The sequence below is a fragment of the Pelobates fuscus genome, chromosome 6 (assembly GCF_036172605.1).
Source record: "Pelobates fuscus isolate aPelFus1 chromosome 6, aPelFus1.pri, whole genome shotgun sequence".
Lineage (NCBI taxonomy): Eukaryota > Metazoa > Chordata > Amphibia > Anura > Pelobatidae > Pelobates > Pelobates fuscus.
In genome coordinates, this window is record NC_086322.1 from 253,558,160 (window position 1) to 253,575,259 (window position 17,100).

General features: G+C 45.0%; 1 protein-coding gene across 2 annotated transcripts in view; it reads left to right on the forward strand.

Annotated features, from left to right (window-relative positions):
• GHDC (GH3 domain containing) overlaps positions 1–17,100 on the forward strand; it is a 72,690-nt gene that overhangs the window by 7,163 nt on the left and 48,427 nt on the right. For both annotated transcript variants that reach the window (XM_063458964.1, XM_063458966.1), the window contains exon 3: positions 9,370–9,566. In XM_063458964.1, coding sequence (XP_063315034.1) covers positions 9,370–9,566 — 197 coding nt within the window. The remainder of the gene's footprint in view (positions 1–9,369; positions 9,567–17,100) is intronic.

The following is a 17,100-nucleotide window of genomic DNA, read 5'->3' on the forward strand; positions in this document are numbered from 1 at the left end:
CCCTGAGTCCGAGATCCCTTTGCCGCCCCCTTACTTTCCGTTAAGAAGAAGTGACGCAAACGCAGGAAGTCCTGCACCCCTCCCCTCATTACCCTCATCCACTTCCGCTTCCTCCTCCAGTACAGGATCCACCCCCCCTCGTACTAAATCTCCCCTTCCGGAACCAGAATCCACCCCCATTAGAAACGAATATCCTGATTTGGCGCCACTTCAGACTTCCGGTCAAGCTTCATCTAGCTCGGCTCGAAGTGTTTTATTTACGACCTTTTCCCAAAACCGACCTCCCACATCCCCATACCCTATCTCTCCCCGACCGGAACCCATGACTGACGCCTCTCTACGTAGCCCCATCCAAACCCGACAGTTGACTGGTGCCCAACAATTAAAGCACTATCAGATGCCTCTTCGTCTGAATCCCGGGTCAGCTTATATCGATGCCGCAGGTCAAATGGCACACGCTGACCCAGTCTTCGTATATGTCCCATTTACCACAACCGATCTTTTAAACTGGAAGACCCATAATTCCTCGTATACTGAGAAACCACAAGCTATGACTGATCTGTTCACCTCAATAGTACAGACGCATAATCCGACATGGGCTGATTGCCAGCAGTTACTAATGACTTTATTTAACAATGAGGAAAGGACAAGAATAAATCAAGCAGCCATTAAAGCATTAGAGGATAGAGCCCGTGCTTTGAACCAAGCCAATCCAGCAGCATGGGCCGCGACACACTATCCCAACACCGATCCCGATTGGAACGTAAATGGTGCTGATATGGTTCAACTCAGAGCCTATAGAGACGCTATAATTGCTGGCATGAAAGCCGGAGGAAAGAAAGCCATTAACATGTCGAAGACAGTTGAGGTGATCCAGAAAAGCGATGAAGCGCCCAGTGTCTTTTATGACCGATTATTGGAGGCATACCGCTTGTATACCCCCTTTAATCCGGAAGACGCAGACAATTCCCGAATGGTTAACTCCGCCTTTGTCAGCCAAGCATACGGAGATATTAAGCGCAAGCTACAAAAGTTAGAAGGGTTTGCAGGTATGTCCATCACCCAACTAATGGAGGTAGCAAATAAGGTCTATATGAACAGGGATACAGAAAGTAAGAAAGAGGAAGAGCGCAAGATGCGTAAAAAGGCTGATATGCTAGCGGTAGCGATCGCAGGCGTAGATAAACGGGGCCCAGATAGAGGCAATAATAGATGGAGTAGGGAGCCTTTGAGTAGGGATCAATGCGCGTATTGCAAGGAAGAAGGGCATTGGAGGAACGAATGTCCGCAAAGAGAGCAGTACGAGAGAGACCAACCCAGGGCAGGCTACGGAAACTTTAGAGGTAGAGCGAGAGGTAGAGGAGGCCCCGGAGGGAGTAATGGTTATAGAGGGAGTAATGGGAACAGAGGAAGTGTTAGGGAAGACAGGTATATTCCAGCAGCGCAAAGGTCCCGCGATAGAGAAGGTAGGGACTTTGTAGGATTGGCTGACACGGTCATGGAGGACTATTGATACCGACCGGGCTCCATCCCCCTTGGTCGAGCGGAGCCTATGGTCGATGTATCAATAGGGGGGAAAAGGAGTGCGTTCATGATCGACACTGGTGCTGAACATTCAGTGGTGACTAATCTAGTTGCTCCTCCATCTGGAAGGACTATTACTGTGATAGGAGCAACTGGAAGAAGTGCTGAAAAACCGGTTCTTAAAAGTCGACTCTGTACATTGGGAGGCCACGTAGTAAAACACCAATTCCTTTATATGCCTGAATGTCCAGTCCAATTGCTGGGACGTGATATGCTATCAAAATTACAAGCGCAGATTACGTTCCTACCAAATGGAACAACATCCTTAAAGTTTAATGGACCTTCAGGTATTATGACTTTATCCGTACCAAAGGAAGAAGAGTGGCGACTTTATACAGTGTTGACTAGCCAAAACCCTAGGAGTGATGAGACATTGTTTAACATACCAGGAGTTTGGGCAGAGAACAACCCACCAGGACTGGCCCGCAATATTCCACCAATAAAAATTGAACTGAAACATGGGGTTTATCCAGTGAGCCTAAGACAATATCACATTCCGCAGAAGGCTAAGAAGAACATCCAATCCTATCTGGATAAGTTCATACGGTATGGTATCCTAAAATTCTGTACTTCCCCCTGGAACACCCCATTGCTGCCTGTTCAAAAGCCCGGTACAGATGAGTATCGACCTGTACAGGACTTAAGAGCAGTCAATGATGCGGTTGTTAGCATACATCCAGTTGTACCCAATCCATATAACCTGCTTGCTTTAATTCCGGGCGGGGCTACTTACTTCACAGTCTTAGATCTCAAAGATGCCTTCTTTTGCCTCCGAATTGCCGCAGAAAGCCAATGTATTTTCGCTTTCCAATGGGAGAACGCTGTAACGGGCTCAAAACGCCAAATGACTTGGACAAGACTGCCCCAAGGGTTTAAAAATTCACCTACCCTATTTGGTTCAGCTCTAAGTCAAGATCTACTGGATTTCGAGTCTATCCCAGGAGAATGTGTATTGTTACAATATGTAGATGACTTGTTGATAGCAGCAGTTACAAAAGAAAAATGTCAGCAAGCAACGCACGATCTACTACATATTCTCTGGAAGGCAGGATACAAGGTGTCCAGGAAGAAGGCTCAGTTGTGTTTGCCAACTGTCAAGTATCTGGGATTCCATATCTCTGAAGGTCAAAGGATTATGGGGCCAGAGAGAAAAGAAGCTGTCTGCCAAATACCAATACCCAAGAATAGAAGACAAGTGCGAGAATTCTTGGGGGCAGCAGGCTTCTGTAGGATATGGATTCCCAGCTATGCGATACTGGCAAAACCTCTGTACGCAGCCATCAAAGGTACAGAGCACGACCCCTTCTTATGGACCCAAGAACAGCAAACGGCATTTGAAGATGTGAAGAAGGCTTTGATGAGTGCCCCAGCATTAGGTCTACCTGATCACACACGACCATTCTACTTATATGTACACGAGCAAAGAAGAATGGCTGTGGGAGTATTGACACAGTACTTGGGATCATGGCAAAGACCTGTTGCCTACATGTCTAAGCAACTGGATGCAGTGGCCAGCGGACTTCCACCTTGTCTAAGAGCCGTAGCTGCAGCCGCCCTGCTAGTAGCTGAAGCCGATAAACTCACTCTGGGTCAAGAACTTTATGTACGAGTCCCACATGCAGTACAGACGTTGTTGGATTACAAAGGAAATCATTGGTTTAGTAACAGCCGTATGACCAAGTATCAAGCAATGTTGTGTGAAAACCCAAGAGTGCATTTAGAGACTGTAAACACCTTAAATCCAGCTACCCTTTTGCCGCAACCTACTGAAAGTCAACATGATTGTTTGGAAGTAATGGATGAAGTATTTTCAAGTAGACCAGATCTTCGTGATTTTCCCATCCAGAACCCCGATGTTCAATATTACACCGACGGCAGTAGTTATGTGAAAGAAGGGATCCGCTATGCAGGATATGCAGTGACAACAATAGACAAGGTGATAGAAGCTCGGCCACTGGCGAAAGGAACATCAGCACAAAAGGCAGAATTAATAGCACTAACACGAGCGTTACAATTGGCTGAAGGTTTAAGAGTAAATATCTATACGGACTCTAAGTATGCGTTTTTAACCACTCATGCCCACGGAGCTTTGTATAAAGAAAGAGGACTACTGAATTCAGAAGGCAAAGAAATCAAGTACGCAGCTGAAATCCTACAACTATTGGAAGCAGTGTGGGAGCCGAAAGAAGTCGGTATCATACATTGTCGAGCGCATCTGAGAGGAGATGGTGATGTAACCAAGGGAAATCGGATGGCAGATAGTGCAGCTAAGCGTGCTGCTGAATCAGGAAGACAGGAGTATGTGGGGCATATAGCTGCTCTTATACCAACTCCACTGTCCCAATGGACTCCAGTTTATACAGCTCAAGAAGAGGAGTGGTTAAAGACTGAACCGGGAAAGTATTTGGAGAACAAGTGGTATCAGCTAGAAGATGGAAGAATAGTCATACCAGCATCACTAGCGGTAGAAATTGTCCAAAATTATCACAACGGGACACATTCTGGGAGAGACAGTACTGAAGAATCTCTCAGGAAACATTTCTACATACCAAGATTGTCCAACTTGACTCAGGCCATTGTACGCAGATGTGTAACGTGTGCTAAGAATAATGCAAGACAAGGACCAGTAAAGCCACCAGGAGTCCAGTTTATGGGGGGACTCCCCATGTCCGATCTACAAATAGACTTTACAGTAATGCCTAAATCGGGTGGACATCGTTACCTGTTGGTAATTGTGTGCACCTATTCAGGCTGGGTAGAAGCATGTCCTACTCGTACAGAGAAAGCAGGAGAAGTTGTAAGATTCCTGCTACGAGAAATAATACCCCGGTATGGACTACCCTGTTCTATAGGATCGGACAATGGTCCAGCTTTTGTTCATCAGTGCCTACAACAACTGACTCATATGCTTGGTATAAAGTGGAGGCTTCATACTGCATATAGACCCCAGAGTTCTGGTAAGGTAGAGAGAATGAATAGAACTATAAAGAACCAGTTGGCTAAAATGTGTCAGGAAACCCAACTTAAGTGGAACGTTCTCTTACCCATAGCTTTATTGCGAATCCGCAGTACCCCTACCAGAAGGATGGGCCTCTCTCCTTTTGAAATCATGTATGGGCGACCACCTCCCGTACTTGGTAACTTAAGGGGGGACTTGAGTCAGTTGGGAGAAGGAATTACCCGGCAGCAGGTTGTAGAGTTGGGTAAGACTATGGAGGAGGTACAGAAATGGGTACAAGATAGATTACCTGTGAATATTTATCCCCCTGTTCATAGTTATCATCCAGGAGACCAAGTGTGGATTAAAGAGTGGAATAATGTACCGTTAGGGCCCAAGTGGAGAGGTCCTTATGTTGTTCTTTTGTCTACCCCTACAGCGATAAAAGTAGCCGAAGTAACTCCGTGGATACATCACTCCAGGGTTAAACCAGCAGCAGTCGATTCTTGGCAAATTACAGCAGATCCAGAGAATCCCTGCAAGATCCGGTTGAAACGCACTACTCAGTCGGAGTAACGAGGAATTATTGTGGATTACAAATTTTATTGTTACAGGTGTGAGTGAGAAGGCCATAATAAAGCCTGTCCGCTTACCAACACATAGTGTATAAGCCAGGAAAGTCTCGAAGGGACACCTGTGAAGACGAGCAGAACTCCATTCCCTGCAGCCCTCACATCCTGGAAGCTGAGGTTCCATCGCACGGACGAAGACTGAGGATGACGGCGAAAGATGTGCTTTTGATTGTGTTTATTTATATGTGTTTTTATATTCAGGAAGGTAGAGGTACCGACACTCCTAGCTGTGAGGTATGCATTAAGACTACGAGAACAGGTAACCATATTTCCCAAACCCTAATTTGGCATTCACAATACGAATGTAAAGGAGAGGTATCAAGATGTAGATACCTAAATATAGACTATAGTGTGTGCCATTTAGGAGTAGGAGAACCTAAGTGCTTCAGTCCAGAGTATCAACCTCGTACAATTTGGTTGACTCTCAGGAATGGAGATCCTCAGGGGACCCTAATTAATAAGATGGTGTTAGAATCCGTACATTCTTCGGGTGTTCTGCTATTTGATGCATGTAAGGCGATATCAAGTGGTAGAAAACCGTGGAATGTATGTGGGGATCTTAGATGGGAGAGGACGTATGGGTCTAATGATAAATATATTTGTCCCAGTAGTAAAAATAAATATGTGAGTCCTAGATGCCCAAATAAAGACTATAACTTTTGTCCATATTGGTCTTGTGTGGGGTGGGCGACTTGGGGACAGACAGTAGATAAAGACATGATAGTGACTAAGTTGCCGACTAGCCCTTATTGTAAGTCTATGGAATGCAACCCAGTCCATATACTTATTAATAACCCCGACAAGTTCCTAGATAAGTATGGAAATTTATTTGGGTTTCAGATATACGGGACGGGTTTAGATCCTGGGACATTATTGTTTATAGGAATAGAGACTGATACGGTATCCTCCCAGACTCATCAAGTATACCATTCCTTTTATGAAGAGATGAGTATAGATAATAAGATCCCCCATAACGCTAAAAACCTGTTCATTGACCTAGCTGAAAGTATTGCCGGTAGTCTTAATGTTACCAACTGCTATGTGTGTGGAGGTACTAACATGGGAGACCAATGGCCTTGGGAAGCAAAGGAGGTAATGTCCGGTTCTGAGGCAGTTGACCAACTAATATCTACACAAGCCGATTATCATTTGAGTGTTAGAGGTAAATCTGAGTGGAGATTAAAGACCTCCATCATAGGTTATGTTTGCATAGCAAGGAAAGGAATAATGTATAATACTTCTGTAGGAGAATTAACTTGTCTAGGGCAAAAAGCTTATGATGATGATACTAAAAATACAACTTGGTGGTCGGCTTCAAATGTCTCAGAACCATCTAACCCGTTTGCTAGATATGCCAGTTTAAAGGATGTGTGGTTTGATTTATCCATCACATCTACCTGGAGAGCCCCAGCAAATTTGTACTGGATCTGTGGTAAGAAAGCCTATTCGGAGTTGCCACAGGACTGGGAAGGGGCATGTGTGTTGGGTATGCTCAAACCATCCTTCTTCTTGTTACCGATTGAAACAGGTGAGACTTTAGGTGTTAAAGTGTATGATGTGAATCATAGGAAGAAAAGGGGACCCTTAGAGATAGGCACCTGGGAAGATAATGAATGGCCTCCCCAGCGTATCATAGATTATTATGGGCCAGCCACGTGGGCAGAAGATGGTACCTTTGGTTATAGAACCCCAATTTATATGCTCAACCGTATTATAAGATTACAGGCGGTGGTTGAGATTATTACTAATGAGACCTCACAAGCACTCAATCTTCTAGCGAAGCATAATACCAGGATGAGGACAGCAGTGTACCAAAATAGATTAGCCTTGGATTACCTTTTGGCAGTAGAGGGAGGTGTATGTGGGAAGTTTAACCTGAGCAATTGCTGTCTTCAAATAGATGACGAAGGGCAAGCAATAGCTGAGCTTACTAGCCATATGGTTAAACTAGTGCATGTGCCTACTCAGGTATGGAAAGGGTACAATCCAAGTAGTTGGTTTGGTAGCTGGTATGAGTGGTTTGGAGGGCTTAAGGCAGTGGTAGGTGGAGTCCTACTGATTTTACTGTTGTGTCTACTCCTACCGTGTCTTATACCCTTAGTAGTTAGGTCTGTGCAAAGCCTGATAGGAAGTATAGCAGAGAGGAAGGCTGCTGCACAGATAATGGCGATATATAAGTATAAGGCTCTAGATCAAGGAGAACCAATGCAGGAAGATGAGTGTTAAAAGATTCACATCATAAGATAAGTCTGGTCTGGTTCATGGTAACCTGAGGTATATGCAAACCAAGGTTAAGTGATGCCTCAAGTAATTGTGAAATATCAGAGGCATCAAAGGGGGGAATGTGATGTAATTCCAGTAAAATACAAGTTTAGCAGGCTAAGATTGCCACAAGGCATATGTATGTATATGTGTTTGTAGTATCAGTTAAGTTAAGTACACGTAGCTAAGATACTGTTATCACTGTACTGACCAGGTGCAGGAATGTAAGAACTGGAATTACGCGTCCCTCTCCTTTGTATCAGATGAGCCACGTGGTTAGACCGGATGGATGAGTTTAGACTCTATTTATTAAATAGGTTAAGGGTATGTGTGGGTGTAGTTAATTGTGGGAGGAGCTACAGTGCTATATAAGGAATGTACTCTATGTATTCAGTACTCAGACTTTGCTGTATTTTGGTGACGCTAGTCCCTCTGAGTCCCGATCGGTGATCCAATAAAGAATCTCTTCCTTCCTGAAGAAACCTGTGTCCATCTCTCTGTGCTTGGCTTCCGTCAGTTTCTCCGGTATCAGATTCACAGTAAAAGCAAAATCCAAACAGTGTGTCAATGGAAGAGTTGAATGTTACCGCTCCGTGGATGCAGATTATTCAGAACCGGTCCTGTGCACTGAGATCGGTCCTTCTCAGGAGCGCCGACTTCCAGATACTGCTGTGGTCGTTACAAATTTGAAAATCCCACCAAAAAACACGATCTACGCGTTTCGCTCGTTAGATCAAGCATTTTCAAGATACGGTGTTTGGGGGGACAGTAGGTATATATATACACCTTTCAATTAGCGGATCTGTTCATATTAATTAAAAGTCTTATGATTCCATGATTAGACCTTTACAATGACTTGTAAACATTATCTTATCAGGTTTTCTTATTCATACAAATACATATCAACCAAAATATTCATCCTAAATGAATTTCTACTTAAATGTTAAAATACAATTGATTACTTCACTTAATTACGGGCAGTATTATGATGTCTGATTGGAATGTGCCATTTAAGTCTGCCTTATAATAAGACAAAACTCCTCCTGCCCACTATCACATGCTGATTAAACATTAGAAATAGTTTCACATTTCATATTTAACAAATATTAGACATATATCAACAATAAAAAATACAATTATGGATAATCTTTACGTAAAAATAGAAGGTTATAATATAACACTTTAAAAATGAAAGAGAAGAGAAATATCTTGTCTTCAGATTTATCTAGTGATTTACATATAAGGATATACCGGTATGTGCAAATAATATATTCCATTATACTGTAATTACAAGAGACGAATTTTACTTTTGTATGACAAGATTATTATCTTCTAATCAGTAGTGTTGTGTATACATAGATAATGTATCGGTAAAAATCAATCTGTTACTCTATGATCACGATTAAATTCTCTTCTAATAGTGTATGGACATTCTTTCTTACAGTGTTCTTTCTCGTGTAAATATATGTTTACTTAGACCTCCATCACAGATTAATTTCGTTAAAATGCTTAAAAATTCAATTAGTTCTTTTGCTTAATTAGGTCCGAATTATCCTTTCATGTTTAATTGGGCAGATCTATCAAATCTGCCCCACAAGAGGATTTTCTTGCATTATATCGCTAATTAGTTTAAAAAAAAAAATTATATTTAATCTTAAACCGATATTTAAATTGCAATGTGTTTTATTCCTACACAAAAGACTTTTTTTTGACAAAAAGCTGAGGGGGAAAAGGCTCCTTATATGGAGGATTGTGTGGTCTTGCTGGATCCTCCAGAGACCTCAGTTTTGTGCTCACCTGCTAAAACCTACCTTCTCCTGCACATTAATCTTGTTAAGGTGACAGCACCACTTTAAGAATGTATCTTGCCATAGTACAGAGCATAGGTGACTATCTGTGCAAAAAATGTTAAATAGTTTTTCCCATTACATTCACTCTTTTTTTCCTCTTCAGATGTCTCCTCTTTTAAGAGTGTTCACCCTCTGACGCGTTACCACCATTATAAAGACTACATTGATCGGATGTTACAGGGAGAAGAGAATATTTTGCTGCCATCAGAACCTTTCACATTTGTAGCTACAGCAGGGACATCAGGATCATGCACTGTAGTTCCTGTGAAAACCAGCATCATCAATGAAAACTTTCTACAGGTAGTTTTAGACACCAAAATTGTCTTGAGGGGATGAACTATCACAAAAAGGGTTATGAGGAAGAGTATGTATACATAGAAGTTTCATGGAGGTTACCTGAGAAAGTTGTTTAAAATAGAGGTTATTCAAGGGATGAGTTAAGGAAGTAATTTTATAGGGTCATATACCAATAGAGTTGTAGAAAGTGAAGCTCTAACAAAGTGATTACATGTTATTAATTTTTCCCTCTACATCAGTCAACCGTCTCCCATGTCAGCTGTTTGTTTCTGTGACCCCTCTTCCTAGGATCTGTGAATTTTGCCTGGAAGGCTCAATATGCAGGGATTGAAGAGCGTATAAACACAGTGCTCTTCACTGTTGCTCCCACGCAATATTAGTAGGAGCCAGGCAACTCAAATTGTGTTGAGTAGGGTTCATATTAAGCAAACCCTGCTGCATTATCACCTTTCAGAAAGCGGTGTTATCTCATATCCTGGTATATTCTTCCTGGTAAAAGTGAAGCCTACTGAGGGAAAACTGTTCCACAACTCTCCTCTGCTCACAACACTAGACTCCTGGACAAAGACTGTTGAGCACTACTGTTTCCCTCCTTTCTGCTGAGAAAGGTGAACCACAGGGGGAGGAATCTTTGTGAATGAGCCTCTTTGTATGCGTGTGTGTCTTTGCATGTGAGTTATGTCTTTGTGTGTGTTCTGCTACATAGTGTGTGCATATTATTATTATTATTATTATTATTATTATTTATATAGTGCCAGCTTATTCCACAGCGCTTTACAATAAGAAGGAAATTTACCAAATGAGACAATAACAAAATGTAACAGGAACAATAGGTAGTTGAGGACCCTGCTCAAACTAGCTTACAATCTAGAGGAGGTGGAGTATAAAAACACAATAGGAAGGGTATTGAGGGAGACAGCAAATAGACATGGTAGGAAAGTGGCAGAACTGGAGGTGAGAGTGGAGTGTGGCCCTTTAGACAACAATTAGAAAGATTTGAGAGATAGAAGTTACTCTTGGAGGCCACAAGCTATCCTGAAAAGATGGGTTTTGAGGGACTTCTTAAAGGATTGAAGACTAGGGGAGAGTCTGACAGGGGTAGGCAGGCTGTTGCAAAGGAAAGAATAGCCCGTGAGAAGTCTTGCAGGCGTGAATTTGCAGTAAGGGTGCGAGCAGGAGAATGTCACCAGTAGAGCGGAGAGAACGAGTGGGGGCATACCTATGAATCAGTGAAGAAATGTAAGCGGGGCTAGAGTTGGTTAGAGCGTTCTAGGTAAGGGTTAGTATTTTATTTTATTTTAATTTCTTTTTATTATTTTCAGTTAAGTCGTCAATGTATAGGGTACAGAAGGAATAGGGATACTTAAAATGGTTGAACATAGTGGGGTTCACATTAGTTATACAGAGTCAATAAAATCTTCCAGTATAAGCAATTGCAATTACAATTACAGTGCCCCTTTGGGGCATTCAATGTCTTTGCTGGTAAGTGTGTGTCGACCGTTCAAGATTTCTAATAGCGATGTCAATACCTTTCATAACATGGCTAGCAACATTTGGACCCTTAGGTCCCAACAAGTACACTCTAGGACTGTGATTTTGGGATGTTCGAGTGAATTATATCGTCGGTTGAACTGTCATAAAAACAGGACTGATAAGGTTCCTTGTGGGCTTGGGAGTTAGAGGCCTCCCAGTTCCGTTGTTCTGACATAATATACCCAGTGGGTTAGTAGGTTTCCTGTTCCCATCAGACTTTTAACGAGGTTGGGGCGTGTGGGTCCCCGTCATTGTGGTGGGAGGTGAGACCGTTGTTTTTTATCTAGGGGACGGGTTTGTTCAGTGTTTATACCCTAGGTGTTGGTGCCTGAGTGATAGGGCTGGTAGGCTGTGTAGGCAGTGTTAGGCTTAGGTTAGAGCAGGATTCAAGGTTCTGGCCTGCGATGTACCTCGGGTAAGGGCTTTCCTGCCTTTGTTTTTTCGCAGTACGTGTCCTGATGTGCACCTGTGTCTCTAGCAGTCGTCTTGTTGTATGTTGTCTTGCGGTCGGGGATCCAGGTATGTCTCCCTAAGGGTTTCAGGGATTAGTCTGTGCTCGTACCTGTGTTTGGTCTCGTTTTGTCTGTTAGTCGTGCTTACGGGGTAGGGTGGGGAGGAGAGACGGGCGTGCGTCCGCACATCAATCAGTCGGGTGTCTGTCCATTTTGGGTGGGGTAGGTAGAGGAGGAGGGGGGGGGAGGGGGGGGAGGGGGGGGCGGCTCCTCGGGAAGCCAGCTGTCGGGGTACGCTGGGCTGGTGAAGTTCCCTTACTGGGACTTCGCTTGGGCCAACAGCTCGTGTTTGTAGATAGCTGGGGTCTTAGTATTAACCAGTTTCCCCTAGTAAGTCTGGGAGTCTATCTCCAGTCATCGTCAGAATCCAGTGTGTCCATGTATCTAGGTACCTCTGGGCTCTGTCCGTTGCCGTCAGGTGTAGGTCCTCCATCACCCTGAGGTCCTCCATTTTCGCAAACCATTCCCTGAGGGTAGGGACCACCGTGTCCTTCCAGTGTAGGGGGATGAGTAGTTTGGCAACGTTCAATATCCGTATAGTCAATGAGCGTTTGTATCTGTTGTTGGGCACCTTAGTGTGGTGTAGGAGCATTGCTGCCGGTTCGTAGGGAGGGGGGCTGTCTGAGAATTTCTGTATTAGTTTGTATATCCCCCGCCAGAAAGGTTGTATCCTCTCGCAGGACCACCAGATGTGTAGGTGTGTCCCGGTTTCAGTCCCGCATCGCCAACATTTTGCGTCATGGTCTGGGTGCATGTTGTGTAGTATGTCTGGTGTGCGGTACCATTGTGTGAGCAGTTTGTATGCGGCCTCCTGGTGTCTGCTGAAGACCGCACAGTGGTGTGTCAGTGTGCATATTTTGTCCCATTCCCCTTCGCTTAATTGCAGGTTCAGGGCCGTTTCCCATTTACCCTTAAATCTAGGGGTTTCAACGGGGATCTGGGTTTGTAACATGCCGTAAAGCTTTGATATCCCGTGTGAGAGTGGTTCCGGATCTAGGCACAGTCGCTCGAACTCTGTGGGAGTACGGCGTAGGGCCCTGCCCTGTGGCAGGGTCCGGAGATAGCTCGTTGTTTGTGCGTGTGTGAGTGTCTATCACGATTCGGGGAACCCAACACGCTAACACACACATACACACATACACACACAGAAAGTGTGCAGTACCGGTCCTTAGAGTGGCCGGGCTAAGCACACACAGAATAGTCAGGAGACAAGCCGAGTAAGGGGGAACCAGAAAACAGAATAACGAGAAACAAGCCGAGGTCAAAGGGTAGGAGAAAGTCACAAAGTCAGTATAACAAGCCAGAGAGTACGTAACCAGAAATCACACGTTCAGAATCAATACTATAAAGCAAAGACCACAACAGGGCAGGGAGGAACAGGAAAGGTAAGTATATAAACCATCAGGTTAATTCTGATTGGATAATTTCCAATCAGAATTAACAATCACACGTGGGAGATATCTAAACCTCCCACTGTGATTGAGGCACTGTGCCTTTAATGCCGGGTCAGGTGACTGACCCCGGCGTGACTTATCTTGGGCAGTCTTCCAGCGTGCAGCGTCATGCATGCTGCCGCTGGGGGGCGTGGAGGAAGACGCGGCCGGCATCCGAGGCTGGAGGGATGCCGCTCGCCGAGCCCACGTGGAGAAGGGGACCGCGGACGGCTGGAGGGTGAGTGCCGCGAGCGGACTGCAGCCTCCCCTTGCAGCCGCCCGCGGGATCCTGACATTACCTCCCCCTCGAAGACCGCCCAGAGGGCGGGAAGCAGAAGGCTTCAAAGGAAACCTGGCATGAAAGGAGCGGACCAAAGAGGGAGCGTGCAGATCAGAGCACGAAATCCAAGATCGGTCCTCAGGGCCGTACCCCTTCCAATCCACCAGCTATTGCAGCCGACCCCTAGAAACACGAGAGTCGAGAAGGGCAGCCACTTCGTACACATCACTGGGGACAGCGCGAGGGGAAACAGGCCGCCCGAGGGGACGAGAGAACCGGTTGCAAAGCAAGGGCTTCAAAAGCGAAACGTGAAACGTGTTCGGAATGCGCATGGAAGAGGGCAAGTCCAGGGAGTAGGAAACGGGGTTAACCCTACGTAACACCTTGTAGGGACCAAGGAACCTGGGAGCGAACTTCATCGAGGGAACCTTGAGGCGGAGGTTCCTGGAGGACAACCATACCCTATCACCCGGAACATAGGAAGGGGCCGCACCCCTATGGCGATCAGCAAACTTCTTCTGAGCTGCCGCTGAACGGGACAGCGCAACATGGACCTGAACCCACATCTTCCGCAAAGAGGCGAGGTGCTGGTCCAAAGCGGGCATTCCCTTGTCGGAGAACGCACCGGGAAGGACGGTAGGCCGAAACCCATAAGCAACCTCAAACGGACTTAAGCCAGTAGACGAATGAGACACCGTATTCCTGGCAAATTCAGCCCACGGAAGGAGGCGAGACCAGTCATCCTGGTGCGCATTAGTGAAGCAGCGCAAATACAATTCCACAGACTGATTAGCACGTTCGGCTGCACCATTAGATTGCGGGTGATAGGAGGAAGTAAACGACAAGGAGACCCCCATCTCAGCACAAAAACCCCTCCAAAACCGAGAGACAAATTGAGGACCCCTGTCAGATACTATATCTTGAGGTACCCCATGCAAGCGGAACACTTCCTTGGCAAACACCTGAGCAAGTTGAATCGCAGAAGGCAGTTTCCTAAGCGGAACAAAGTGCGCCATTTTAGAGAACCTATCCGTCACAGTTAATATCACTGTCTGACCATCGGAAGGAGGAAGGTCTACAATAAAATCCATGGATAAGTGGGTCCATGGTTTCTTGGGTACCGATAGAGGCATCAGGAGACCCCGGGGTCTCACATTAGGGGACTTACACTGCGTACAGACCCGACAAGCCTGCACAAAATCCACTACGTCTCGCTTGAGTGAAGGCCACCAGAACTGTTGAAGGAGGCCCTTATAAGTCTTGGTAACCCCCGGATGACCAGCAGTTTTGGCGGTGTGAAATAAAGTTAACAACTTCTTTCTGTCATTCACTTTAACGTATAGTCTGCCAACAGGCGTCTCAGGGGGTGCTTGAGTTTGGTATGTCTTAATATTCTCAAGAAGAAGAGACGAAACAAACAAACGGGTAGCAGCTATTATCTGAGACGCAGGTACAATAGGTTCAGGGGTCGGGTTAACAGATTCTAGAGGTTCATACTGTCGAGAGATAGCGTCAGCTTTGGCATTATGGCAACCAGGTCTATAGGTAATAACGTATTGGAAACGTGAAAGAAATAGAGACCATCTAGCCTGCCGGGCGGACAACCTTCTAGCATCAGCTATATAGGAGAGGTTCTTATGATCTGTTATAACCATAACTTTGTGTCTAGAACCCTCTAATAAGTACCTCCATTCCTTAAAAGCTAACACAATAGCTAATAGTTCCCTGTTCCCAACATCGTAATTCTTTTCCGGATCAGATAACCTTTTTGAAAAGTAGCAACAGGGATGGAGGGGTTCGTCATACGATGACCTCTGTGACAGTACTGCTCCCACACCTGATTCAGAAGCGTCCACTTCCATAACAAAGGGAAGAGAAGGATCAGGGTGGCGTAGTACTGGAGCAGAGGCAAATGCCTTCTTGAGAGTGTCGAAGGCCTTAAGGGCTTCAGGAGTCCAAACCCTAGGGTGTAGACCTTTCTTAGTCAGCTTCGTTATAGGGGAGATAATTGGTGAAAAATTTCTTATAAATTTCCTGTAATAGTTGGAAAATCCTATAAAACGCTGGATAGCCTTAAGACCTTGGGGAAGCGGCCAGGATAGTATGGCTTCTAATTTAGCAGGATCCATACTGAAACCCTGTTCGGAAATTATATATCCTAGAAATTGCACCGAGGTCTGATCGAACAAACATTTTTCTAATTTACAATAAAGTCCGTTCTGTAATAACCTATTAAGCACCATCCTAACATGCTTATGATGTGTCTGTAAATCAGGGGAATATACAAGGATGCCGTCAAGGTACACTACGGCACAGACATGCAATAGATCCCTGAGGACATCGTTTATGAGGTCCTGAAACACAGCGGGAGCATTACACAGTCCAAAAGGCATGACTAGATACTCATAATGTCCGCTACGTGTATTGAATGCTGTTTTCCACTCATCATTCTCCTTTATACGAACAAGGTTATAAGCCCCCCTGAGGTCTAATTTAGTGAAGTATTTAGAACCTTTGACCCGGTCAAACAACTCCGTGATGAGGGGAATAGGGTAGGCGTTTTTAATCGTTATATTGTTCAGGCCCCTGTAGTCTATACAAGGCCGTAGGTCACCCTCCTTTTTGGCAACGAAAAAGAAACCAGCCCCAGCAGGAGAGGAGGACCTTCTGATAAAACCTTTACTTAAGGCTTCCTGTATGTACTCCTCCATTACCTGGTTCTCTTTTACAGAAAGAGGGTATACTTTACCCCTAGGCGGCATAGTACCAGGTAAGAGGTTTATGGCACAATCATATTCACGGTGCGGGGGTAGTTTATCTGCCTCCCTTTTTTCAAACACCTTAGCTAGGTCTGCATACACAGGAGGAACATAAACAGATAGTGGTTTGGCTGTGGGTACATTAAGCAAGCCAACAGGACAAACACGAGTCATACATTCCCTTTGACAAGATTTCCCCCAGGAGAGAATCTCCAAACAACCCCAATCAATCATCGGATTGTGTTTAACCAACCAGGGGAAGCCCAAAACGATAGAGGCTGTAGGGGAATTGATTATTTGAAAGGACAATCTTTCCTTGTGCAAGGCACCCACAGACATAACCAGTTCTTTGGTCTCATGGGTCACCAGAGGTTTCTCCAGTGGTCTACCGTCTATGGCCTCCACAGCCAAGGGAGTGACCTTTTGGATCAGAGTCAACTATGTGGTTTTCGCAAAACACTCATCCATAAGATTGTCAGCAGCCCCTGAATCTATCAAGGCTTTGGTAATCACGGTAGTATTTTCAACAAAAAGGGTAACCGTAATAAACGGTCTAATAATGGGGACGTGAGGGGTAAACGACATAACACCCGAGGCCGACCCCTCTATAGGCCTTGGGTGCTGCAGTTTTCTTAGAAGATGTCCCCTTTTCCCACAGTAAAGGCATAACCCTTCCCTTCTTCGGTATGATTTTTCTATCTCAGTTAACCCAGTAACACCCAATTGCAAGGTTTCAGGGGGAGGTTGGCTAGAAGGGGGTAATGCCAGTAACGCAGTACTGGGTAAAGCAGGTAACCTCTGTGTAAACATACGCCTCTGACTACGTCTCTCTCTAATACAATTATCAATACGGATGATATAATCTATAAGATCGTCCAGAAGGACAGGCAATTCCCTGGACGCTATTTCGTCCAGGATGTAAGCGGCCAAACCCTCCTGAAAGGCTGTAACGAGGGCATCATTATTCCAAACCACCTCAGCTGCTAGAGTGCGGAATTCGATAGTGTAATCCGCTTCAGA